General features: G+C 40.0%; 1 protein-coding gene across 2 annotated transcripts; it reads left to right on the top strand.

Annotated features, from left to right (window-relative positions):
• The first annotated feature begins 286 nt into the window (after positions 1 to 286).
• On the top strand, positions 287 to 6831 carry tmem30b (transmembrane protein 30B). 2 transcript variants are annotated; one of them, XM_052145397.1, is made up of 8 exons: positions 287 to 420; positions 2870 to 3068; positions 3327 to 3431; positions 3513 to 3620; positions 3732 to 3822; positions 4513 to 4656; positions 4759 to 4965; positions 5931 to 6827. In XM_052145397.1, exons 2-8 carry the CDS (start codon positions 2883 to 2885, stop codon positions 6113 to 6115), a joined length of 1026 nt encoding a protein of 341 aa, XP_052001357.1. In that variant the 5' UTR covers positions 287 to 420; positions 2870 to 2882; the 3' UTR covers positions 6116 to 6827. The 2 variants fall into 2 exon arrangements, with proteins under 2 accessions (XP_052001357.1, XP_052001356.1); XM_052145396.1 differs by having other exon boundaries at positions 308 to 420; positions 2840 to 3068; positions 5931 to 6831.
• Positions 6832 to 25463: the final 18632 nt, after the last annotated feature.

Raw genomic sequence — 25463 nt, 5'->3', positions numbered from 1 at the left:
ACTAATAGTGTTACCTGGTGGCCAAGGTTGGTACCGCATGCATTTTTTGAAGAGAGAAAAACAAATGTTTTGAAGATAGAAAAACTTTTTTTTTATTGAAGAGAAAAACATTTAAGACAGGAAGGAACTGAGAAACTATTTGTTTTTTCCACCTTACGATTCAGGGCTTCCGTAGTTTTGAGAATCCGTGTTGGCTCATATGAATAACAATAGACGAAGAAGTTTCCTTTTGGCATCAGTCCTTTGACGTATGAATGGTGGGAGGGGCGTGTGCAAAGCGTAAATATGCGTGCAGAACAGGTAAAGCAGTAGCGACTGCGTGAAGGTGTGCCTGTGTTCGTCGATATACATTCGCTCGCGATTTTCTAAAGCAAGCTACTAGAATAGGCCAAACCGATTGTGGATACTCTGTTCCTAAAGGTGAGTTCTGTTCTTGATTTTTTTTTAAGTTTCCACTATTTAGAGTCTCAGAACGAGTGATCAGTAATCAAGTATTGAAACACGGTTTTGTTTCCCTGCGACGTCAGTAAGTGTTGTTGTACTTACAGATGATTCAGACAAACTCATTATGGGGTGCCGTTTGTAAAATAAAACATGCTACAGCAATAAAACAAAAACTGCCCAATTTTTCAGCTGCACATATACAAGCATTTTATTAAAATTGTCTCCCAATTGTCTCACACATCGAAATCTTCAAATTAAAGTCTTGCATATAAATCTCAATGTAAAAGTGAAATATATGTAAATGTAAAACTTGAATATAAATGTTATAAAGTTACAATTAAATGTTAAATAATAAGTCTAAAGTTATAAATGTAGGCATTAAATATAAACGTGTTATATTAATCCTACCTTTTAAAGTCAAATGTATTACCTTAAAACTATTTAACTGTAACTTACACATTTAATCAACCAACAATTGCTTGTGTATCATTTGCTGCAATGTACAGTGTTGTAAAAAATAAATAAATAAAAGTGTATATATATATATATATATATATATATATATATGTATGTATATATATATATATATATATATATATATATATATATATATATATATATATATATGCCCTTCCTGATTTAATCTATTTTTGTGTATTTTTCATAATACATTGTTTTAGATCTTTGAATATAACATTAAAAGGCAACATGATACACAAAATACAGGTTTCAAAAAAAATAAAAGTTTTTGATTTTGTTTAATTTTTGAAACAATTTTTTGTACACAATAGACACAAAAACAGAAGAAATCAGGATAGGGGTAAATACATTTTCACTGTCATTATGCCCTTAGAGGAGTTTATTTTTATATATATTGTTTATTGAAGCAAAAAAGTTTTCCAACACTTGGAAACCATCCATCACCCATGTGAAAAATTAACTGCCCCCTTAAACTTAATAGCTGGTTGTGCCACCTTTAGCAGCAATAACTGCTACCAAATGCTTCTGATAACTGGAGATCAAAACATCGGACAACTCTGTGGTGGAATCTTGGCCCACTCTTCTTTGGAGAACTGCTTTATTTCAGCCACACTGGGGGGTTTGAGCATTAACTGCCCATTAGTCCTGCCACAGCATCTCAATTGGGTTCAAGTCAGGACTTTGACTAGGCCACTCCAAAACTTTAATTTAGCTTCTTTTGAGCAGTTCAGAGGTGGACTTACTCTTATGCTTTGGATCATTGTCTTTGTGCATAATCCAGTTGCGCTTGAGCTTTAACTCATGGACTCATGACTGGACAGTCTCCTTTAGGATTTTCTGGTAGAGCATAATTCATGTTTCACTCAGTTATTGCAAGTCACCCTGGCCCTGAAGCAGCAAACCATCCCCATACCACAACACTACCACCGCCATGCTTGACTGTAGGTATGCCGTTCTTTTTGTGGAATTCTGTGTTTGAATTACGCCCGATGTAATGAGGACCCCTTTCTTCCAAACAGTTCTACTTTCAACTCAATGCATATAATATTCTCCCAAAAGGTTTGAGGATCATGAAGATCTGTTTTGGGAAAATACAGACGAGCCTTAATGTTCTCCTGGGTTAGCAGTGGCTTTCACCTCGCCACTATTGCAGTTTATTTCTGATAGTGGAGTCATGAACACTGACCTTTACATGCGAGAGAGGCCTGCAGTTCCTTGGATGTTGTCCTTGGTTTTTTTGTGACTTCCTGGATGAGTCATTGCTGTGCTGTTGGAGGAATTTTGGAAGGCCAGCCACTTCTGGGAAGGTTCACTACTGTGCCAAGTTTTCTCCATTTGGAGATAATGGCACTCACTATGGTTCTTTGGAGTCCCAGAGCCTTTGAAATAGCTTTATAACCCTTCCCAGACCGTTTTTTTTTTTTTTTTCCCAATCATATATATATATAATTTTTTTTTTAATCTCCCCTCATAATGATTTCTGGAATTTCTTTTGACCTTTGCAGTGTGCAACTGGGTGAGACACTTTTAGCCAACTTCATGCTGCTGAAAAAAGTTCGATTTAGGTGTTGATTTGATTGAACAGGGCTGGCACTAATCATGCCTGGGTGTGTCTATTCCAGCTGAAACCCATCATGAATGTAGTTTCATAGATTTGGGGATTTAGTAACTAAGGGGGCAAATACTTTTTCAAAAAGGCCCAGTTGGTATTAGATAACTTTTTTGCTTCAATAAATTACATTATCATTTGAAATCTGTATTTTGTGTTTTTGCTACATTTTTGAAACAATTTAGGATAAGATATACACTAAATCAGGATAGGGGCAAATACTTTTTCACTGCAATGTAGTCTGATCTTTTTGTTATTATGCCCTTAGAGGAGTGTTATATATTTTTTCTAAATCTATAATTAAAGTGTTTACAGTAAACCTGTACTTCCTATAAGGAAGAACATAAGGATGAAGAAAGAGGAAGAGACAGCAGAACGGCCTGACAACACTGCATTCACACAGCAACGGCTTCCAGCATGGCAGCCCATACTCTCTGCTGGTATAGTCATTCCTGGCTTTGTTCTCATTGGTTTGGCCTTTATAGGCATTGGAATAGCCCTCTTTCTGACTACACAGACCATCCAAGTCCTGGAGGTGAGCGTCGACTGGTTGATAGCATAGCATTTTACACTTTTTATTCACTTTTTTTTATTCTGTAGTCGGTCCAGTTGATGAAACATGGCTGCTTCTGTTTGTTTGTTCAAGTCTGTTTCCAATGTACCGAACACCAGATTCTACATTACACCATCTTGTGGTAGTAAACTTGGGTTGTGGCTGTCATACTAGGGTATTTTGAGCAAGGCAAGAAATATTAATTAAATATTAATAGTCCTTTTTCTTCCCATATCACAGGCAGATTACACTGGCGTTGAGAAGGACTCCCCCTGTTACAGGTGTACGAATATGGTACAAAACTGCACCTGTGAAGTCACGTTCTCACTCAGCACACTGTTTACGGTACAGTTTTTGGATTATTGTTGAGTCTGATTCTCTCTCTCCTTGTTACAAAGTGTCTGATAATGTCTCTGATTCTTACAGGGCCCTGTCTTCTTCTACTATGGCTTGTCTAATTTCTACCAAAACTTCAGAAAATACGGTGTGTCAAAAGACTACTATCAGCTCACTGGTGATACAAGTTACTTCAAGGTTTGCATTTGGCAAGAGTGATCTTTTGAATGTTCTTATAGTGTTTTAGGACTTTCTTTCAAAGTAATGGATCGTCTTTCGTTGTTATGTTTTGTATCTTCCTCCCACAAGAGTCCACAAGATTCCTGTGCTCCGTATGCCTACGATGGCAACAAAAAGCCCATCGTTCCATGTGGAGCTATAGCAAATAGCATGTTCAATGGTATAATTTCACTTTTGAAATGGTCAACTTGACCATTTACACCTGGTATTAACATCTCAGGTGACCAGATCGGTTTTCAGTGCTAAATACAGGTGTAAACCTGGTCCAAAACATTTTGTGAGACTATCACAAAAACCATATTCAGAGGTAGTCAGAAACGCATGCGCCACATAGCGTTTGTAGGGTGACAACAGTGAAGGACCTTCTACTCACTTGTCAATCATACACTGTGCTACAACAAGGGTTACATACGGCTTTTAAAGAAAAGCATCTTGGTTAAAGGAACTGTCTGTTTCGACATATTTAGAAAAGCACATTTACTGTACATACACAAGACTTCATAGAACTTCTTTAGTTTGCTTGACTTGCGTCCATGTGCAATGCCACAGATCAAAATTAGCATACCAATTAACCTCTTATTTGCAGTGAGATTAAAATTGTAAGTAGTAACAGATTCAGAGATGCTTCTTTAAAAATCCAATCACAAGTAGTCACAGGAGATTCATTTGAGACTCATGTAAATAAACCAAGTAAAAACGACGATCTGTCTCACCCAATGACTTGTGATCAGATCACCCGATATTTTAAAACCAGGTGTAAACAGAGCCTTTATACATCTATTTATTGCACATTAATGATTTCATGTAAAATGTACTCTGGAATTATTAATATTGTATTGTTTGTGCAAAGATACGTTTGAGCTCTACCAAATAGTCAATGGTACAAAGAAGGTGGTGCCACTTGATGGTAAAGGAATCTCTTGGTGGACGGATTACAACATAAAGTACAGGAACCCTCTGCCTGTAAACCACTCCTTGGCGAGTGCGTTTGATGGTAACTAGTCTTCATTTTGTCAATAAGGCAAAAGTAGTTTTGCCCTTTTTGGACTTTGGGTAGAACTTGGATTCTTTGTCTTTTATTAATGCTGATTTACAGGTACAGTGAAGCCCATTAACTGGCCCGTGGCAGCATATGAGCTGGACCTTGTGGATCTGAACAACAATGGCTTCCTGAACCAGGACTTTCTTGTGTGGATGAGGAGAGCAGCCCTTCCTCAGTTCAGGAAGCTGTACCGAAGAATCACAGATGGTGACTATGCTGCGGGCCTCCCAGCAGGGAACTACTCTCTGACAATCCATTATAGTATCCTTCATCTGAAAATCAGAACTCATTTATTACAATGCTATTAAAAATCTGATATAGTTTTTAAAAGCCAGGGAATGGTTCACACAACACTGAAAATTATGTCATTAAATCAGCCTCATTTACTCGCCCCAAACCAGAAAAGGTGAATTTTTAAAGAATATCATGAGTGAATTAGAACTGGGGCTATCAAGCTCTAGTACAAAAAAACCCAAACCTTTAGTTTGTTCCTCACAATCGCTATCATATCGCTTCAGAAATCTTGGAATATAGAAAAATATGAAATCGTATGGACCTCTTTTATGGTGCTTTGCAGGCCCAGTCTTGTTTTACTTCTATTATATAAAAAAAGAATGGCTAGGATATTCTTCAAAAATGTTACTTGTGTTCCATGGGAGAAAGTAAGTTACACTCATATGGAAAAATATGATTTTTGAAATACTATTTCTTTAATAAAAACAATTCCATTTAATTGTTTTTTCATGACTTCAATTTCAAGACTTTACATAAAGAATTCTCTATTTCTTAAAACAAATCATCAGTCAAAGGACACATGCTGTAACAGCAGTACCATAAGCTGAAACACTGATTTGAGTCCTGTTTTACAGAATTATGAAATGCCTGCCAGTGTTTGTTTGTAATCCAGGCAAACAGGTTTTACTGGTTGGGTGTGGTTTAGCCTCTCCAGAGCAAAATGTAGAACCAACAAAGCGAGGGTTTTGAATATGCATCATGCTCTCATGTAAATTGGTGAAATGGCATGACAGTCAAAGGAGATGTTGAGATCTGTCTTAAGGTAAAGCTTTGTTTCAGAAAGAGCTGCTATGCAAACATTAAAGTAACCTCTGTGTCTCATTTCATGCTGTGATAGAAGTGGTTGTCTTGGCTGTGTTTAACATGTTAAACTTTAATGTGTAGCATGAACAAGTATTACATTGTTTGTTCCTTAACCAAGTCATTTTCAGACTTCCCTGTAGTGAGCTTTGATGGACGTAAGAAGGTGGTTTTCAGCAACGTGTCCTGGATGGGAGGGAAGAACGAGTTCTTGGGCATCGCTTATTTAGTGGTTGGCTCCTTGTGTGTGGTCATGTCTGTGGTTATGCTCATTGTTTACGCTAAATTCAAATTCTCAGATGAAGATGGCATGTGATGATGCAAGGCTTCATACATTCATACAAAAAAAACAAGAAAGAAAATTAAACAGACACTCATTAAGGTGTAAACAGATATTGTTTTCTAACAACATGAGAATTTTAGTCATTTATTGTTAATGAGTAAGATATTTTAGAAAAAGGTTGCGCATGAGTTTTTAACTTCGGGTTATATGTTGTTTTTAAATTCAGGAGTTTATTAAAAGTTATTTTTGTGTAATGACAAGTTTTGTGCTTTAGTTTTCAGGAAACCCTGCTATGACAATGTTTAAAGAGCAAAATGCTTAAATGTAAAATATTTGAGTGAATTCGAATGGCTTAGAATCTGGAGTTTAAATTGGTTCTGTCATTATTCAGGGACTGTTACAGTTTTTAACATATGCTTATTTAACTATCTCAGGTTGTGTCAAATATGCACTAGAATTTAAATAGTTTAATTCTTCCGATAAATATGAAGTTGGGTATGCTCTTGTCATCTTTGTAAAGCTGATTTACCATAGTTTCTGTGGCCAATACTCTAAACAGATAAAGAAGCTCGTAATGGTTTTGAAACTTAAGGAATTCATGACTGCATGATCTACAGTACAGACATAGAACATTTGGGATCTCAGGTGCCATGTTTAATTGTAAATGGTATAGCTTTATTTTTAGGGTAATATTTTGAGTTACAATGGTTTGTGACTTGTATATTTTCTGTAATAAATGTTATGCTGTTTTATAATATTTAAAGTTTACATGAGCATTGTATTGCTGTCTCTTAGTGCTGCTATAACCTCAAATGCTGTTAATTGCAACCAGCATGCAAAGTTTTATTTCCAAGTGAGGGGAAAAATGCATGCACCTAGAGTGCCATTAGTAATGGACAACTTAAAAGTGAAGCGATTAATATTTATTGGCTTTCTGAGACTTTATTAGAACACATTGGTGGTTTGTTAGTGGGCAATTTCCAGGAACAGTATGCACTTTGGTGTCCCATTTAATATAATTTTTTTTTGCATTAGAGGCACAAATCTCATGTGATCAATCCAGTTACAGCATGATTTTCCCCTACTACTACAAAAATGCAGTAAAGAAATAATCTTATTTTCTCAGTTTTCATACAAATTATATAACTACAGATTTCTAAAATAAAAAGAAATTTGTAATGCACTCAAAGAGAAAACAAATCTGTAAGACTGGACAGTGGTTCCACCTGTTTAAAATAAGTTTTCTTAACTTACGATTTAATCTCAACTCAAACACGTTGTGTAGAAAGAACCTAGGTAAATTGGGCAAACCCAACAAAATAAGATGTGTCAATGTAACTCAAATATCTTTTATGGCCTGATGTACTAACTAGTTTAAGTAAATGTTAGCCTTCTAAATTCATCCTGGTTGGAAGATTTGGAAGTGTAGTTTAGTAACTATGCTATGGTTAGCACAGCATTTGCTCAATCAAGTGAGCAATCAATTTCATGCGTGTAATCTACCTGACCTCATCGTTAACTCAAGCTCCACTATTCACAATAATGGTAACCCCCAAAACTCCAACATAACAGAAACTCATTAACAGAACATTAAACACAAACAAGTATCTCCCTTTATGTTCATTTTGTACAAAAACACATAAAATAACACTGAATTTTAACAATTACTCACTCAGTTTCATCAATGCTACATTTACCCCACAAAAAGTATTGATGTTGTCCCAACTCAAATGGATTAGTTAAACTTCCATTTTACAAATTTAAATGGATTGAACACAATGAAATCAAGTTGTTACAAAATGTTCTAGAATTATGTAGCTTTAGTTAATGTAAGCTGAATAAAATTAAGTAAATTATCAAGCAGTAAAATCCTTTTTTGGTTGTGTTCAACCATTCAAACCAGTAACTAAATGTACGTTAAGAAAAATGAAAACATAATCATAATTAAACTTTATTTTGGATACATTTGCATGGTTATTAATTGCAGCCCCGTTTTAATCTAACACATTTTGTTACATTTTTATGTTAAATCAAAATGTATTTATATAAAATAACAAAATCACCCAAATTTTGGAAACTTGCAAAAAACTGCTGAAAATTCCAAATTTGCTGGTCTGTTTATTCTTAGACTTTTTTTTTTTGTATCAAATTTATGCAAAGTTCCATTAAAGAACATCTGAAAGAACATTGTTCTTTGCTGAGATTAGCCCTGTTTTCTCATAGTGGTTTAGTCCTCAGTGTCTGCAGATAGTGGATAAAATATTATTAAAACTGAATCTGCTCATACTTACTTTTTGATTAGGGTTTCTGTATAACAGTGGCGGCTGCTGGTCTTTCAAAGAGGGGAAGCTCATTTTCGACCTACATTATAAACTTATTTAAAAGTAAATTCTGCCCTATGAATGAACGAACGCTCTAAAACAAAATATATTAAACTTGGTAAAACTGAAACAAGGAATGTGGTGTATAATTGTGTGAAATGTATTATGCAAATTGACTAGCAATTTCGCCAAACAAATATAAAGAAATAGGTTGCAGCAGTTTGTCTTTCGACTACACTTGAGAAATTCACGATGGGACTGAGCGCGAAATAGCTTCAGTGACTTCTTATAGTACAGATTCGCTGTCAATCAAAAGGAGATGCAGTCTTTCGACAGATCCTCCAATCATCACGCGGAAGCCCGGAGTCCGGGCCAGCCCACTCCTCATTCACCCCCAGAGACGCTGTGCGTCCGTGGGCGGGACATAATCGCAGCATTTATCCAATGACTGTCTATTTTCGGACGCACTGAAAAAAACTGTTCAGAGCAGCCCCATTGAAGTCAATGGACGCTCGGCTTCAACAGGGAAATGCACTGACGCTACGGGAATGTATGAGAAGTAAATCGAGTCAGCCGACCTGCTATATGTAATGTAGCTGATTCTGAACGAACTCGTCTTCGAGATGAACGTGTTCTAACGCATTTTTAGTCAATAAATTGTTTACACAATAGTACATATTTGACCATTATTTTTTTGACATTATAGGGGAAGCTGAGCTTCCCTTGCAGTCTTAAAGAAATCCCCACTGCTGTATAACTTTCTAGTTATTTCAGTGCATGGATTGAATATTTAATGTTTAGTACAATGTTTTGAAATAGTTATACTTGCATCACATGGGAGTGGCTTTTTTAATGTTGACAAATGTAACCAGTCCTGCTTGACCCACTCCAAGCAGGATTTGAACCAGGGTCACCGGCATGGGTGGTGGGCTCACTAACAAGGTGACTAGTCCCTAGCGTGAGTTGCTAGTGCGCCTCTTGAGGCCAGGGGAGTGAGGTTTACACACTGCACAGCAACCAACAAGATGACTACCATTACACTTACAAATGATAAGGAGGTGGCCAAATGGTGGTCATGTTGGTGAAAGATTTGGGTTGGTAACCCAATGTTGCAATCCAAAAACTAGTGAGTTACACATGTCCAACCACCTTTGTTCCTTTGCGAAAGGCATCAGAATGCTACAGTAGAATGTGTAGTAAAATAATTATAAATTGATTTTGAGTGAGAAAAAAAAATCTCTAAATGATATATAACCAAGTGAGGTGATATGTTTCAAAATGACTTTATGGAACAAAATTTGTAACATTTCTGTATGTGCACTAGATGGCATGGTTGGGTCAGGTTTAACCATTTGTTCATATGTTAACCAGCTTGCTGCATAGATCTGAAATAATCAATTAACCTTGAATATCTTCAGTCACCCACTTTTTCTCTAACTCCTTTTCTCTATCTTCATAAACTTGCAGCTGTTGTCTAAATATATAATTTGTGTAATTAACTCTAATTTTATTTTTCTAGAATAATGGTTCTAAACTTGTTGTTCAAACACAAACATGGGTCTGTTTTGATACGGTCACAATAGCAAGGAAAAAAACAATGGAAAATGCAAATATTTAAATACAACCAAGCATATAATTGTGTATCAGTAGCAGAATAAATAGGGTTCCACTTCTGTCGCTCTCTCCACGTTGTGTCAGAGAAGCGACACTAGGGGTCTCTCTTGAGCGCTGATATCCACCTCTGATCTATGAAAAAATGCCAATGAGAGTTGGCAACCAGTATTTGCATGTCCTGCCCCCGGACATACGGGTATTTAAGTGGCGAATATACGGGAGTTCATTCAGAAAATTTCTTTGCACATCATGCCGCGCCTCAAGCTTGCCGCCACGGCCCAGGCCCCACCTGCTCGCCGAGGGCGTCCTCCCGTGGCCAGAAGACCTTCTGCTCCGCCCCAACCTGGGCCCAGCTCTCAGCCCCGGCGTCGAGCAAACCGCAGGAAGCGTACGCCCCCTGCCTCACGGACCCCGTCGAGGACCCGGAAGGCTCCCAAACGTCCCTGAGACAGCGGACCCAGAGGACGAGAAGTTAGCTCCGGAGATGGTAAGACCGCTCCGTCCCCCGGTGGAGGGCCGGGAGGAGAATCTTTTGTTTTTCATTTGCAGGGCTGCGGTACCCAAATTCTCAATAAAAGAGCTATTTCCTTTACCTCTGGGTCACATGGCCCGCAAATGCCGTTCTCACGGCACTTTGCTTTCAGGCCTCAACAGTCTCGGCGCCCAGGATGCGGTGCTTCGCCCTCAGCCCCACGACTGTTCCCCGGCCGGCCGGTTCAGACGAGTCCAGAGGACGCCAGCATCAGACCTCCTCCTCAGTCATGAACCCGCCCCCTGCCGGGTGCGTGGAACAAGGTAAGTGCTTTGAGTTTATTCTCAGCACCAGAACCTCGGGATGCCACAGCGCCTCCCGATGCCGCGTTACCTGTTCCGCACCGCTGCGAAGCCCCGCCGGGTACGTCCAAAATACTCGTACCCTTGGTGCCCCTAGCACGGAGCTTAGAGGCATGGCTTTCACTGCCCAGCTCGTCACGGTGGCTGCACCGGACCATCCGACTCGGTTACGCAATTCAGTTTGCCAGGTCTCCGCCCCCCTTCGTGGGTGTTCGTTCCTCCGCAGTGCACGCCGAACATGCCCACTCCCTGCGCGAGGAAATCGCCTCCCTTCTAATCAAGGACGCGATAGAGCCTGTCCCTCCGACCGAAACGAAGAAGGGTTTCTACAGCCCTTACTTCGTTGTACCCAAAAAAGGTGGCAGCATACGACCGATCTTGGACCTGCGAGTTTTCAATCGGACCTTGTCCAAACTCCCGTTCAAAATGCTTACCCAGAAACAAATTCTGTCTGATTTGTTCGCAGTGGTAGACCTGTAGGACACGTACTTTCACGTCTTTCTACGGTTCGTGTTCGACGGCCAGGCGTATCAGTACAAGGTCCTCCCCTTCGGCCTGTCTCTGTCCCCTCGCATCTTTACGAAGGTCGCAGAGGTGGCTCTTGCCCCGCTACGAGGAGCGGGCATACGCATACTCAATTACCTCGACGATTGGCTCATTCTGGCCTCCTCGCAGGAATTACTACGCGCACACAGAGACCAGGTGCTCGAGCACCTCGGCCGTTTGGGGTTTCAGGTCAACTGGGAAAAGAGCAAGTTCACCCCGGTCCAGAGCATCTCTTTTCTCAGTTTGGAGTTAGACTCAGTCTCAATGACAGCATGTCTCTCCAACGAGCGTGCTCAGTCAGTGCTGGAATGCCTTGCTTCTTTCGAACCAGGCACCGTGGTCCCTCTGAAACGTTTCCAACAGCTCCTGGGGCATATGGCATCCTCCGCGGCAGCCGTGCCACTGGGGTTGATGCATATGAGACCACTTCAGCATTGGCTCCAGACTCGAGTCCCGAGACGAGCATGGCGCCACGGCATGCACGGCGTGGAAGTTACCACTGCCTGCCTCCAAACCTTCAAACCCTGGACAGACCTCTGCTTTCTACGGGCAGGAGTACCCTTGCAGCAGGTGTCCCGTCGCGTTCTGCGGGGCTGCGCAAGTACGCTTTTCCCCCAGTGAGCCTTCTTGCAAGGTCAGGGAGGACAAGGAGCAAGTCACTCTGGTGGCCCCCTACTGGCCTAACCGGATGTGGTTTTCGGATCTCACGCTCCTCACGACAGCCCTTCTTTCTCAGGGACGGGGGAAGATACACCACAGGAAGGACCTTCTTTCTCAGGGACGGGGCACGCTCTGGCATCCGCATCCAGACCTCTGGAATCTCCACGTCTGGTCCCTGGACGGGACGTGGAGGATCTAGCCGGCCTACCTTCGGCCGTCATAGACACTATTAACCAAGCCAGAGCCCCTTCGACCAGGCATCTTTACGCCCTGAAGTGGCGTCTGTTCGCGGACTGGTGTTCTTCCCGAGCCGAAGACCCGCAGAAGTGCGCAGTTAGGTCAGTGCTCGTGTTTCTTCAGTAGAGGCTGGAGAGGAGGCTGTCCCCCTCCACCCTCAAGGTGTATGTTGCCGCTATCGCGGCCCACCACGACACGGTAGACGGCAAGTCTCTTGGTAAGCACAACTTAATCGTCAGTTTCCTAAAAGGTGCCCGGAGGATGACTCCCTCCCGGCCTAACCTGTTTCCCTCCTGGGTTCTCTCGGTCGTCCTTATGGGACTCCGGAGACCCCCCTTCGAGCCGCTTGACTCAGTTGGACTCAGGGCCCTCTCTCTCAAGACCGCCCTGCTGATCGCGCTCGCTTCCATCAAGAGGGTCGGGGACCTGCATGCGTTCTCTTTTAGCGACGCTTGCCTGGAGTTCGGTCCGGCAGACACTTTCGTGATCCTAAGACCACGACCGGGCTACTTGCCCAAGGTTCCTACCACACCCTTCAGGGATCAGGTGGTGAACCTGCAAGCGCTGCCCCGGGAGGAGGCAGACCCAGCCCTTTCACTGCTGTGTCCAGTACGTGCCTTACAGTTGTGTCTCCCCTGCCACGTCGCTGAGCCGAGCCCCTGTTGTGGCCGGACCATTTCTGGCTCCTCAGAAAAATCCTGAATGAACTCCCGTATTTGCGCCGCTTAAATACCCGTATGTCCGGGGGCGGGACATGCAAATACTGGTTGCCAACTCTCATTGGCCTTTTTTTATAGATCAGAGGTGGATATCGGCGCTCAAGAGAGACCCCTAGTGTCGCTTCTCTGACACAACGTCTCGTTCCCTCCATCGGGGAACGGAGGTTACATACGTAACCTAGACGTTATCAATCTTTAAAAGTGAGGAGCTTCTCAAATCTTTTGTTGTTCATATGAAAGTGCGTCCTATCAAAATCTACAGTATTTTGGCACAAATTCATTCAGCCGGGGAAGGGGGAAGCTCTGCTCAAATCCCTGTATTTCAGTTTTAAATCTCTTCAAAAGGAAGAGAGCTTACCTAGCTGAGTTGTTTCATTTGAAGGTGTGAGCTGCGAAGTGTGAGAGTGGATTGACTCTGTGTCGTCTACACTGTCTGTTTTGGTCAGGCTGTTATCACTGTTTTTGTATTATTAGCTTGTGATATGGGTGTATTCATTTCCTGTTCCTTCATATGGGTGAAACAGGCCTGATATTGGACAGGCAAACAGGAGGGAGAGAGAGAGAGAAAGTGAGAGAAACAAGGCTAGAGGTACATATCTTTCTCTTTCATTTTTTCTCTTTCCATTTTTTATCTTTACCTAATATAGGCATGGCACTATAAGTTATAATGGTTGTGTGGGTGAATTGTTTTCTTCTTCTTTCATTGTACTCTGGAGATAGAGGCAGAGACTTTATGAACATTATAGATATTTATTCAACATTATCCTGTTGGTTTTGCCGTTGTGGAAAGCTGCACATATTGCACATAAACATTACATTTGTTGGACCCCCACCAATAATGAGAGCACTGTGTCATTATTGAAGTGATAAGTGTTGCCATAACAACAGGTCCTCTATGTAGTGACCAGTTTCATGTCCATAACAAGCTCGAAAGATTTTATTTAAAAATGTGGGAGAGCAGCATGCTGCGAGAGTGCCATTAGTACTAGACAAATTAAATGAAAGTGAAGGGTTGAATCTTTAGTGACTTACAGAGAAATCATTAGTACACATTGGTGCGATTGATGCCTGTTAGTGAGTAAAGAAAATCGGAGTGCAATGGAGAATTCTGTGCAGTGTTTAGCCTTACGTTCTGGCAGTAGTTTAGTCCTGCAGTGTTTTTGAAGTGTGGATAAACAAACGTTTATTCAAATTAATTCAACCATTCGAAAAGCTCTTTCACATCCTACTGAGAAAACAACCTTATTTAAACAAGTGCACACCCAACTTCAGTCATGCTGTAATAGGTTGATGCCACATTATCAATCAATTATCAACCTGCATTAAAAGGATATTTCTGATAAAATTAGAATTCTGTCACTCTACCTCGTGTTGTTCCAAAGGAGATGTTCTCTGCAGCCTCAGTCACCATTCACTTTCATTGCATCTTTTATTTACCATTCAGTAAAAGGGAATAGTTAATGGAAATGGAGCATAGTTCTAGCGGGAAGACCAGCAGGTGTACATCATCACATCATTAGCTGGGTAACTCCTAGCCAATCGCACGTAAGCCAATGCTTTATAAGTCCGCTCACAATCTATCACATTGCTGTTTCGGTGTGCTAACACTGCAACCTCCACCACCCCACCACCACCAGTTGTCCCGCAGGGGGGTAGGCTCCTCGCCCCTGCCTCCTATATCTGGCAGGACATGACGGTTCCAGGTACAACTCCCTCGGACTGCCAGACGGGGCCTACGCCAAAGAGAGAGACATCACCTCTCGTTTTACATCTATCAAATAAATGGCATCTCAAACTTCACTCAAGCCTGCGTGTCTTCCCGATAGAAATAAGGTTACTGAAGGTGAGTAAATGGTGACAGAATTGTTATTTTTGAGTGAACTATCCCTTTAAGCTTTCTGGTATGCTGGGAAGCATTCACAATGCCTTTAACTTTTTATGAGGGTTTTCAGTGTGGGTGTTTTATTCTTTTGAATGTTGAACAATTAGTCTGTAGGCATTTTTGTAAAAATGACAAACACATCTGAGCAGATAAATTCAGTGATGATCTGGGTCTCAGAACACGCCCAGCAGTTTCACAGCAATAACAGCTTACTGTTTTTCCTCCATAATCACTTTTAACTACATTATGTTTGACAAAGATAGAAATAGCAGCACTCATCTGAAGAGGTGTTCATTAAAGGGCAGATTTTCATTTTCAATGCAGAGCCAAATAGAACTGAACTCCAAGCTCAACTCTTTGGAGACAACCAAACACAGCACACCACCCAGAACATACCATACCCACTGTGAAGTATGTTGTGGCAACATTATGTTGTGGGGGTGTTTCTCTTCAGCAGGACTGGGCAATTGGTCAGGATTGAAGGGAAAGTGAATGCTGCCATGTACACTCAAATTCCTGAGTGAAATCTGTGTCCCTCTCCTAGACTACTGAAAATGGGCAGGTGGTTCAATTTTCAGTACAACAATGACCCGAAACACAGCACCAAAAAAAATTTAAATGCAGTGGCCTCAGGATGAGAAGGTCAAAGTCCTTGAGTGGCCAAGTCAGAGCCCTGACCTATATCCAATAGAAAACCTATGGATGGACTTGAATATAGCAGTCCATCACCACTCATCCTGCAAATTGACTTAACAATTCTGCAAGGAAGAATGGACAATTATTCCTCAATCTATGTGTGTGAAACTAGTAGAGACATACCCAAACTGACTGATGATATTAAAACCAAGGGTATGATCACTTTTCAAACTCTTTTATTCTAGTTTTCATCTTTTATACATTTCTGGAACTGTTGCCTTATTTTATTCCTTGAAAATTGTATTCACAGATGTAAATAATGCTGGAAAAAAAAATAATTTGAATGGGTTTTGATTTCAGGCTTTAAGAAAAAAAAATTACTAATTCAAGGGAATCGTCTAGAAAAGATGATTTTATAAATACACTATTAGAAAATCTATAAAATCTACTAAATAGAATACAGAACGACTAAACTGGTATATATTGTAGTATAAAGAATATATGTAGGACAAACAAAAGACATTGCGTAAATTTACTGTGTGAGATGTACATACAATGCACTGCAATACACAAAATAATACAATGTACAATATACAATGTACAATGTGCAACAACTGAGATATAGGTTAGAGATATATGTTCAGTGTGGTCAGGGTTGGGGTGTAACGGCAGAATACATGTAACAGGATTACATATTTACATTTGGCAGACACTTTTATCCAAAGCGATTTACAGAGCACAGGGACAATCACCCCAGAGCAAGTTAAGTGCCTTGCTCAAGGACACAATGGTGGTGGCTGTGGGGATCGAACCAGCAACCTTCTGATTACCAGTTTACCAGTTATGTGGTTTAGACCACTACACCACCACCACTTACAATTTCAATAATTGGTAATTAGAATACAGTTACATTCAAAAAGTATTTTGATTACTGAAGAGATTACTTTGCATTTTATTTTCATTTGTTTCATTTAATATTTAGTCCTTTCAGATGGAAAACATTTATGCATATAAATAATGCGATCCAAAGTGCATTTGAACAGCGATGAAACACTTTCTTATGATGTGTTACATTCATACGAGCAGACAGAGAAGTTTGAAGTAAGTTTGGAGATCAAGAAATAGAAATAAACCTTGTGTAATTGTCAGCTTTGCGCTAAGCTAAAATGGTATTTCTAGTCATTTTACATGCACGTGTTACCAGACACGATCATATTTTTTTATCAAGAAAATTCACATTAGATCATAATTTCTTTTTTCTAGTAAGACCATTGATATTAGGGTAAAAATCATATCCTTGATAATAATTTATTAGATGTTTTCCTGTAAAAATATCAAAACATCCTTAAAACAAGATCAATTAGATTTATCTTGTTTTAGAAACAACACTGCATAAAATATTTTGGTTTTTCAGAGAATGTATTTTTAACATGTGTATTTTGTCTTACTGTACTGGCAGAGTTTTTATAGTCAAAAAAAGTGAAAAAATCGACCAGTGCTGAAGAAGTAATCCAAAGTATTTAGAATATGTAACTGGCCTTGAGTAATCTAAAGGAATACATTACAAATTACATTTTACAGCATGTATTATGTAATCTGTAGTGGAATACATTTCAAAAGTAACTCTCACAATCCTGTGGTGTATCTGTAAACTACAATTTGGGATAAATATATTGATTCAGTACTTAATCAATATTATATAGTGTGACATTTTAGATTGCAATTGATTTGTGTGTTAGATGCTGATTTAAAAGGACAATCAGTGCTTAAGTGAAGTTACACAAATGATAGTGTTTAATACCCTGAAGTGTTTAAAGATTCTCCTTAAATTGCTTTTCATTCATTTTAAATGAAGAGTTTTAAGAACTGCACCCTGCTGCAGAGTTTTCAAAGTGATCATCAATCTCGACATTAATTAGAAGAAGATTCCCCCACAGTTGGATGACTGTCCTAAATCCTTCTAGCTACCTTCACATGGGAGAGAACTTGGTGTCAATGTACAGAATCCTCTCTTTGGGAGAGACATTATCACCAAACCATAAAACGTAAAAATTATTATCTGCTGTAAACAGCAGATTCTTAATTTGAAAACGTCACCTCTATGAGAGAGCAACATGACAAAGTGCCAAAATTTATGAACTTGAGCTGTATGAGATGTGACTGATGGCATGGGAGAGTCTTGAAGCCACACTCAGGCGAGGCTTTTAGCAGATCTATTTACAGTCTCAAATTTGCATCAATATTCACAATTTGTATCATTTTTCTACCTTGTCTCTCTCATTAACTACAATTTTCCATTAATTGGAAGTAAATAACTGGCAGTTTAATGCTAATTACTGTAATTGCGGCCTCAATTGTGCTCTTGACAGCTGGCCTGCTCTGATTTAATCAGCCACCCAAATGCAGAGTGTTAAGTTAAGTTATGTTCAGCCATTTGTTTTTAAAAAGTTGTATTATCAACATTGATATAAAGTAATTTACAAGCATGCATTTTAGCAATACCCTTTAATAATGATTCAGTGGACACAGCAGACACATGACCACAAAGCAACAATGCCCCAAAATTCTTATGAATAGTTTACCCAAAAAGGAAAAATCTGTCATAATTTAATCTATCAATGAACCATCATGAATTTCAAAACCTGTATGACTGACTTACTTATGCGTCATATTCCAAGTCTTCTGAAGACATACAGTAGGCTTTGGTGACAAACAACATTTAATTTAATTTGAATCTTGATGCCCAATGCACATTCAAGGGTGAGAGATGATTGTTCACAGTGGCATGCATTCATCTCCTTTTTGTGCTCCTCATAAAAAAAGAAAATAGGTGTTTGGATGACATGAGAGTTAAAGTGAGTTAAAATAATTTTCACTTTTGGGTGAACTATTCATTTAACTGGTATATAGAGATTTATATTCACCGATAAGAGGTTTCGGGTGCCAACACAATGTTGTGTTGATTATAAAACAAGGAAAGAAAATCCCCTTTGGCTTTCTATTTTTATTTATTTATTAAGTGAACATCAATCTTTCCTGCCTGAATACCTGTCACAACAATGGGTAATGAGTTGCTTATAACCTGAATCCTCAGATCTGGCCCAATCTCAAATTAAGTTAAATAAAAAAAGGTGAAGCAGCCAATAAAATAAACATTAAACCAAGAATAATAATAATTAGTTATCTAAAAAAATTATTATACACATTAATTAACAAGGTAAAAAAGAAAGTCCCAGAAAACCAGATGCAGATTTTCTAAAGTAAATAAACCTACACAATAGATTTCGTGGAAGTGTCTTGCTGTGTGGCTCAGTGTGACAGTAATCAGAATTGTCATTTTTATTTTGGATCCAGTGGGAACCCAAAGGTTACCCCTCATTGCATAGCTGAGGGACACAAAAGTTTGTTCTAAAATAAGCCTATGAAAAAGGAATTGATTGTTGTGTTTGACTGTTTTCCTTTCTTTCTCTTTTGTGTTACGTGGAGCCACACAGAGCTGAATGTTACTGCTGTGCGCTGACTGCAGAGGCTCTGAGATGGACTCTATGCAAAACAAGGTGTTAGTTGCGAGTCTGCATGGATAAATTTAGCTCCTTCGTGTCACCTCACTGTCTCCGATATAGACGTAAACTTGCTGGCTGAGTTAAGGATTCAGGCCATTGTGGTTTCTAGGATACCTCCTGGCTTTGTCTGTTTCTGTGTGGCATAACTAAAATAAAGCAAGAAAGTCTTCCAGAATGTCACATTAACACTGTTTTTTTTTTAATAACTGATGAAATTTGTATGTAATTTACTATGTGAATATGTATTAGGTGTTTGCTTATCAAGGAGCCCATTTGTTTCCTTTTGGATTCTCTTGATGATGTTGTGCACAAAATATCATATAATATTGCATTAGAGTTTGAATCAGAGCACAGTATTCCAAGAGCCATAAATGTAAAAAAAATAAAATGTTAGCACAAACATTCATTTTGACTTGCCCCTTCTTTGATTTAAAATAAATAAATCAATACAATCTGGGTTACATTGAGGCACTTACAATGGAAGTAAATGGAGCCAATTCTTAAATGTTAAAATACACTGTTTCAAAAGTATAGTCACAAGACATAAACAATATGTGTGTTGACATGATTTTAATGTGTTAAAATCACATACAAACCTTTTTTGTGTAAAGTTATAGCCACAACATACAACTTGTTCCCATGACATGTAAAGTCAACAAACCATAAAACCTTAAACAACGGTAAAAGTTATGATTTAACAACTTTACAGCTCATATAATACATGAGTTTTAACAGAATAATTAATTTAAGTGCTTTTTATACAATTATAAGCTTCACATTTCTGCCTTTAAACACTCCAAAAATTGGTCCCATTCACTTCCATTGTAAGTGACTCACTGTAAACTTGATTTTTGCTTTTTTGAAAGAAAAGGATAGATGAGTCTAAATTACATTTGTGGTAATCATCATTATGCCACAAATGCTGATGATTGAGCTTAACTTGTATGGAGCCAGAAATATGCCAAAACAATTTGAATTTGAATTGTGTAAATTTGAATTATAGACTTTTGAATTTGAATTATAAGTGTGATTTTGCCAAATGTAATATTACGTTGTATTTTAAATAGGTTTGAATTAGAATTTTTTAAACTCCAATCCTGGACATTTCATATTTAACCAAATTGAATTGTTTTTTTTTTTTTTTTTATGGCACAATTTTATAAACATGTATTTTCAAACAGCAAATTTTTGGTTCTGAATTCTTACACTAAATATCCTGTTTTAAAAAGCCAGCTTTTTGGTTCTTAAACTTGTATTGAATCTGGAACATTCCTTTAAGCAGGCACTTCCCTCTGACCCTACTGGACATCCTGTGGCCATATGTTCAAACATTTTAATTAGGCGATATGAACCTTGAAAATGAGCAATGAATTCTTAATTTAATACAGACATGATTTTCATTAAAATAGGTACTCAAAGCAAATGAAGCCATTTTGATTTATAAAATGCAGTATTGAAAACATGACTTTGTTATTTTAACACTCCCAATGGTCCATTTTATGCAATGATGCAATGTTCTTTCATTTGTTTGGAACACTAATCATTTGGGGCAGGCAGCTTTGTATCAGGGCTGAAAAATGTTTCAGATTTGTCTACTTTGGCTGTTACTCTCAGGGTTCCTTTCTGGAACTTTTTCTTGATGCTGTGGCCATGCGATTGGTCACCGGAGGGCTTGGGTTTTTGGCATACTAAGTTGCTTTGTGAAAATCTTGTGCTTACATACAGCTTTAATTAGTAATTACATTTCTGTGTCAGCTCAGTATGTGTAGTTCCCTTTGTAGGAACTCGAGCTGCATTGCATTGGGGCAAGCCCTGAGTGTCTCATGGTCTGAAGCCCTCGAGCAATCACGGCAATATATTGGCTGGTGGCGCTTAAGCGTCACCCCTAGGGAGCTACGTCACGGGATTCATAAAAGCACTCACCATCAAGTCAGATTTTCTGTTCTTCAGTGCATGATTTTGTCTAAAGCCGTGTTTGTTCCAACGACTCACATCAAAGCTAGGACTATTAATCCTCCCATTTGAGAGGTGAACATGTAAGGACGTAATTTATACAGTGTAGATTTCAGAGAAATGTTTATGTGTCCCGCCCCCAAACATTACAAGGGTCCAACGGGGCCACGGCTGCTCCTTTGGGCTGACGGCAGTGGCGAGGACTCCACAACAGAGCATCCCTCCTCCTTCCCATGTTTCGGCACCAATGTAAAAGGATTTCAAATGGGCAAGGAGGAGAAGTAAACCAACTGACCAGTCAAAATAATGTTTAATGAAAACTTAAAAAGACATAAACATAAAAACACATGGCAGCTGCGTGTGGCTCACTTTCTCTTGAACTGCCGCACCTGGCTTGGCCTTATCCCTCTCCTCTGCTGATTAGCCCAATTGGTGGCTGACCGTGCACACTCACGGCTCGGACCCACCCTCCTTCTCGTCACACTGCCTTACTCTCTCTCCCCTCTCTGTTCGAAGCGAACTGCTCACTGCGGAAGGTATCATGCATGGGCCTGGGAGCCTGATCGCATAACAAGGGGGCTGGAATAAGAAAATATTCCCCAATGGAGTGATGGCGAACCAAAGCGCGGAGTGCTTCATCTGTGCCATTATTCTTTTGGAAGGTATTTTAACTAGTTTCTTTTAACTTTTGCCCATTCGTGGACCATGTGGGCATCCGTTTCTCTCCTGTTTTGCCCTTTGGTCAGTATCGGAAATAAGTTCACCCTTGTACGTGCCTCGAACATTTGACAACCAGAATATGGTTCAGTTTTCCTCTGCAGCTTAATGGTGGGCCAACAACAACAACAAAAAACGTTTCTCGAATACAGCCTTTGTCTTTGAAGGGTCTTGAGATATGTATAACAGAATTTGATGTTTATCGAGCACAAGTGTACACAAAACCACAATCTTGTCCCCCCATAAGAATGCTGGTGCTGTTGTGGCGAACCAGTTTTCTCAAATACACATTCCCCCAAAATGTTCTTTCACTTTTCCCCGAGGGGAAATTCTGTCAGTGTCACTGCTGTAGATACATTTTAGGGTGTCCATTTATATATGCCTAAATACAATAAAGGAAAAAACATTATGAAATTCCCTTCAACCAGCCACAGTGTTGGAAGAGTGAAGGCTTCCCTCCACTGTGCCAGAGGTTCTGGGGCAGTCGCCAAATGTAAGCTAAGCGTGCATTCTAGTGGCCATGCATTAATCCCTCTGTCTGCCCCTCTGTAGGCTTGGCAGCAGCTGAAGGGCATTTTGAACTGGATACTTAGAAAGATAAAGCATGGTTATGTAATTCAATACAGGCGGGCTCCACCGGTGTCCATAGGGGTTGTTCCGACAGACGTGTCTGTTCGGGAAGCCCCATTTTTGATTCTGGAAATTCAAAGGGGCAATAAAAGAGAATGCGGCTTTAAAAGTAGTTATTTGATTTTGTAGGGTTTGAATTTTCCTCTAATGAAATGTCAATTCAGAATGCTGAAGCAGAAACAAATAATGTCACAAGTGCAGCCAGGGGAAGGACGTTTATTTTCATATTCAGATTGCGCCAAAGCACAAACGCTTTCTCAGATTCGCTTTCTGAGGCAACTGAATCCATTTTGCATCCTTCTATTCAGACTTGCACTGGCACCACACACACACAAAATGCATGGATGCAGCTTTGTCACCCTTGAGCCTTCAAGACATCCATGTTATGAATTATCTCAACTATTGGTTGATGTTAGCACACTCTGGACGCCAAACATCGAGATGTCATTCTCAGTCATGTGATCTAGGGCTGTGTGTAACCTAGACAAGAGACAGGGCTTGATGCAAGGAGAGTGGACATTACATCCTCAGATTATGGAACAAATCTGGAGAAGGTTAGGCAGAGTGGAAGTGGATCTGTTCAAGATCATACTGTCCCCTCTGGTTTTCCCTCTTGCCCCCAGCACCGCTGGACATTCATGCATTGGCGCATCAGTGGCCAACAAGGCATCTTTACATGTTCCCACTGATCAGTCTGCTGCATGCAGTTCTGCAGAGAGATCGGGAGGATCAGGTTCGACTTCAGTTATTGGCACCAATTTGGCCATCTCAAGTATGGTTTTCGACTCTGGTCTCTCTCCTGGAGGAAATGCCTTGGGAGACTTTGGCACCCCCAGCCAGACTTGTGGAAGTTATGGGTATGGTCCCTCAATGGGGTGCTCTTTTGAATGATGGGTTATCCCCACTGTGGTTGATACCATTCTGAATGCTAGAGCTTAATAAAATAGGAAGCTTTATACATTCAAGTGGTGTATTTTCACTTCTTGGTGTACAGCATGAGGTGAAGATCCAGTTCACTGCACTGTCGGTACAGTGCTGGATTTTTCTGTTAGAGCGTTTTAGGGCCGGGGTTGCCCCAGCAAAGCATAAAGTCTATGTTGCCGATATAGCAGCTGAGCATACACTTATCAATGGAGTCTCTGTCAACAGACCTTCTCTTGTCTCTCGTTTTATGCGCGGGGTACGCAGGCTTAGACCTTTTCGTCCCGTCCACATTCCCTACTGGGATTTATCTGTTGTTTTAGAGGTGCTCTCGGGTGCTCTGTTTGAGCCCTTGGCAACAGTGGCTGATAAGTTTCTGACTCTTAAAACGGTCTTGGTTGTAGCAAGGGTGGGTGATTTGCATGCCCTTTCAATCAATCCCTTATGTATGGATTTTGCGCCAGGGTGTTTAAGAGCGTGACTGTATATTTTTTCACAGTGCGATTACACAGCTCAAGTTCCTATGAAAGGGAATGTCTCGGCTACGTGAAACGTAACCCTGGCGCCAAAGTGAATGCTTTTATGGAGCCTGTGACATAGCTCCCAAGGGGCGTCGCTTAAGCACCACCAGCTTCAGACCACGTGACACTCAGGGCATTTCCCAATGCAATTACGCAGCTCATGAAATTAATGTGAATAGCAAAGCCCTGATAATTTGGCCTTTGAAGAATAGGATGAGAAATGTTTGAGTTCATATTGAAATCTCTGTTTTTTGATTGCACACTTATATTATGGTATAAGAAGTATGAGACATTGTTAATATTGCTTCTGAAACTCTAGAGATGGGAGAACACATGTGAGATTACTAGCGTCCTTTTAGAAGAAATATCTGAGAAAGCAGGAGATAAACATGTAAGCAAAGGTCTCCATTTGCTCTCAATTTAATCTCATTCATGTCTAGGAGAAACAATTAAGATATTTTAGTGATTTTCCTTTTCTATGGGATGTAACTACCTTGCAAGCGTCACTCATTTTTCAACATTTAAACATTTTCCCACCTCTCACGTTGTTCCCAGTCCTATAAGTGCTGTCTTATATTTATGTGTTAGTGTCTGATGGTGTGCAGCATTGAAAAATCTGAACAGGAAAGCAATGTTTCACACTGCCACATTCACTCAGAGATGAGCAGATGACACTGCCCTTCACATACACTGTCTTCCTTAGCCCATTAACCGTAAGGCTCTCTCTCTCTCTCTCTCTCTCTCTCTCTCTCTCTCTCTCTCTCTCTCTCTCTCTCTCTCTCTCTCTCTCTCTCTCTCTCTCTCTCTCTCTCTCTCTCTCTCTCTCTCTCTCTCTGACAGATGGTGCAGTTGGCGGGTTGTTGTACTGTGTAGACTGGAGAGCTATAGAAAGCTGAAGCAGAGAAAGAGAGAAAGAAATCTAACAAAAGCACAGTGACATCATGCAGAATGCTTGATACAGTGAAACCAGAGTTTGCATTAAAGGGAAAGTTGTATTTAAAGCATTTCAGCCCAGAGCTTTTGACGAACCTGCCTGTTTCTGTTTATATGAGCTAGCAGAGCTGTCCAACTGTTCTTCTATGGGTAGCAGGTGTATTGCCGTCCACTCCTATTTATGATACAAATAAGCCACTTCCTCCTACACACATTCAAGAATACAGTCAGTTTCCTTATGTTTTTATTTATATATTAAAGGAATAGTTCACCCAAAAGTGAAAATGAATAATTTACAGCACACTCATGATGTTCTAAAACTGTTTACAGCTTTTATGTCTGTATAAAACAAAAGGAGAATTTTTATGTGTATTTTTTTATTTATTTTTGTGGCATGGGGGGCGTGGTCATGTGTCCTCTGCGGGGGAGAGAGAGAATGGTAAGGCTGGCTCATAATTATCTTATATATAACACCTGTCTCTCGTTATAGTGATGGTGGAGGGAGACTTAAAAGGCACACCAGAGCATCAGAGAGGGGGGAGAGTGACCTAAAGCACAACAACCAGAGCGTCTGGGAATGTGCCAGATTTATTGAACATTGTTTATTTATAACGAGACGTGTGTGTGCGCGTGCGCGTGCGCGCCCGTGTGTGTGCCGGCGCGCGCCAATTAAAAACTGACCTTGAACCTGCTT

The sequence above is a fragment of the Xyrauchen texanus genome, chromosome 16, assembly GCF_025860055.1.
Source record: "Xyrauchen texanus isolate HMW12.3.18 chromosome 16, RBS_HiC_50CHRs, whole genome shotgun sequence".
Lineage (NCBI taxonomy): Eukaryota > Metazoa > Chordata > Actinopteri > Cypriniformes > Catostomidae > Xyrauchen > Xyrauchen texanus.
The sequence above is the reverse complement of the archived record's forward strand: the minus strand, read 5'-3'. Positions and strand labels throughout refer to the sequence as shown.

Coding starts and splice junctions, on each gene's coding strand:
- tmem30b (XM_052145396.1), top strand. CDS start 2,883: ATGAAGAAAGAGGAAGAGACAGCAGAACGGCCTGACAACACTGCATTC. Junction 3,432..3,512: donor CACTCAGCACACTGTTTACG/GTACAGTTTTTG, acceptor TGATTCTTACAG/GGCCCTGTCTTCTTCTACTA. Junction 3,621..3,731: donor GTGATACAAGTTACTTCAAG/GTTTGCATTTGG, acceptor TCCTCCCACAAG/AGTCCACAAGATTCCTGTGC.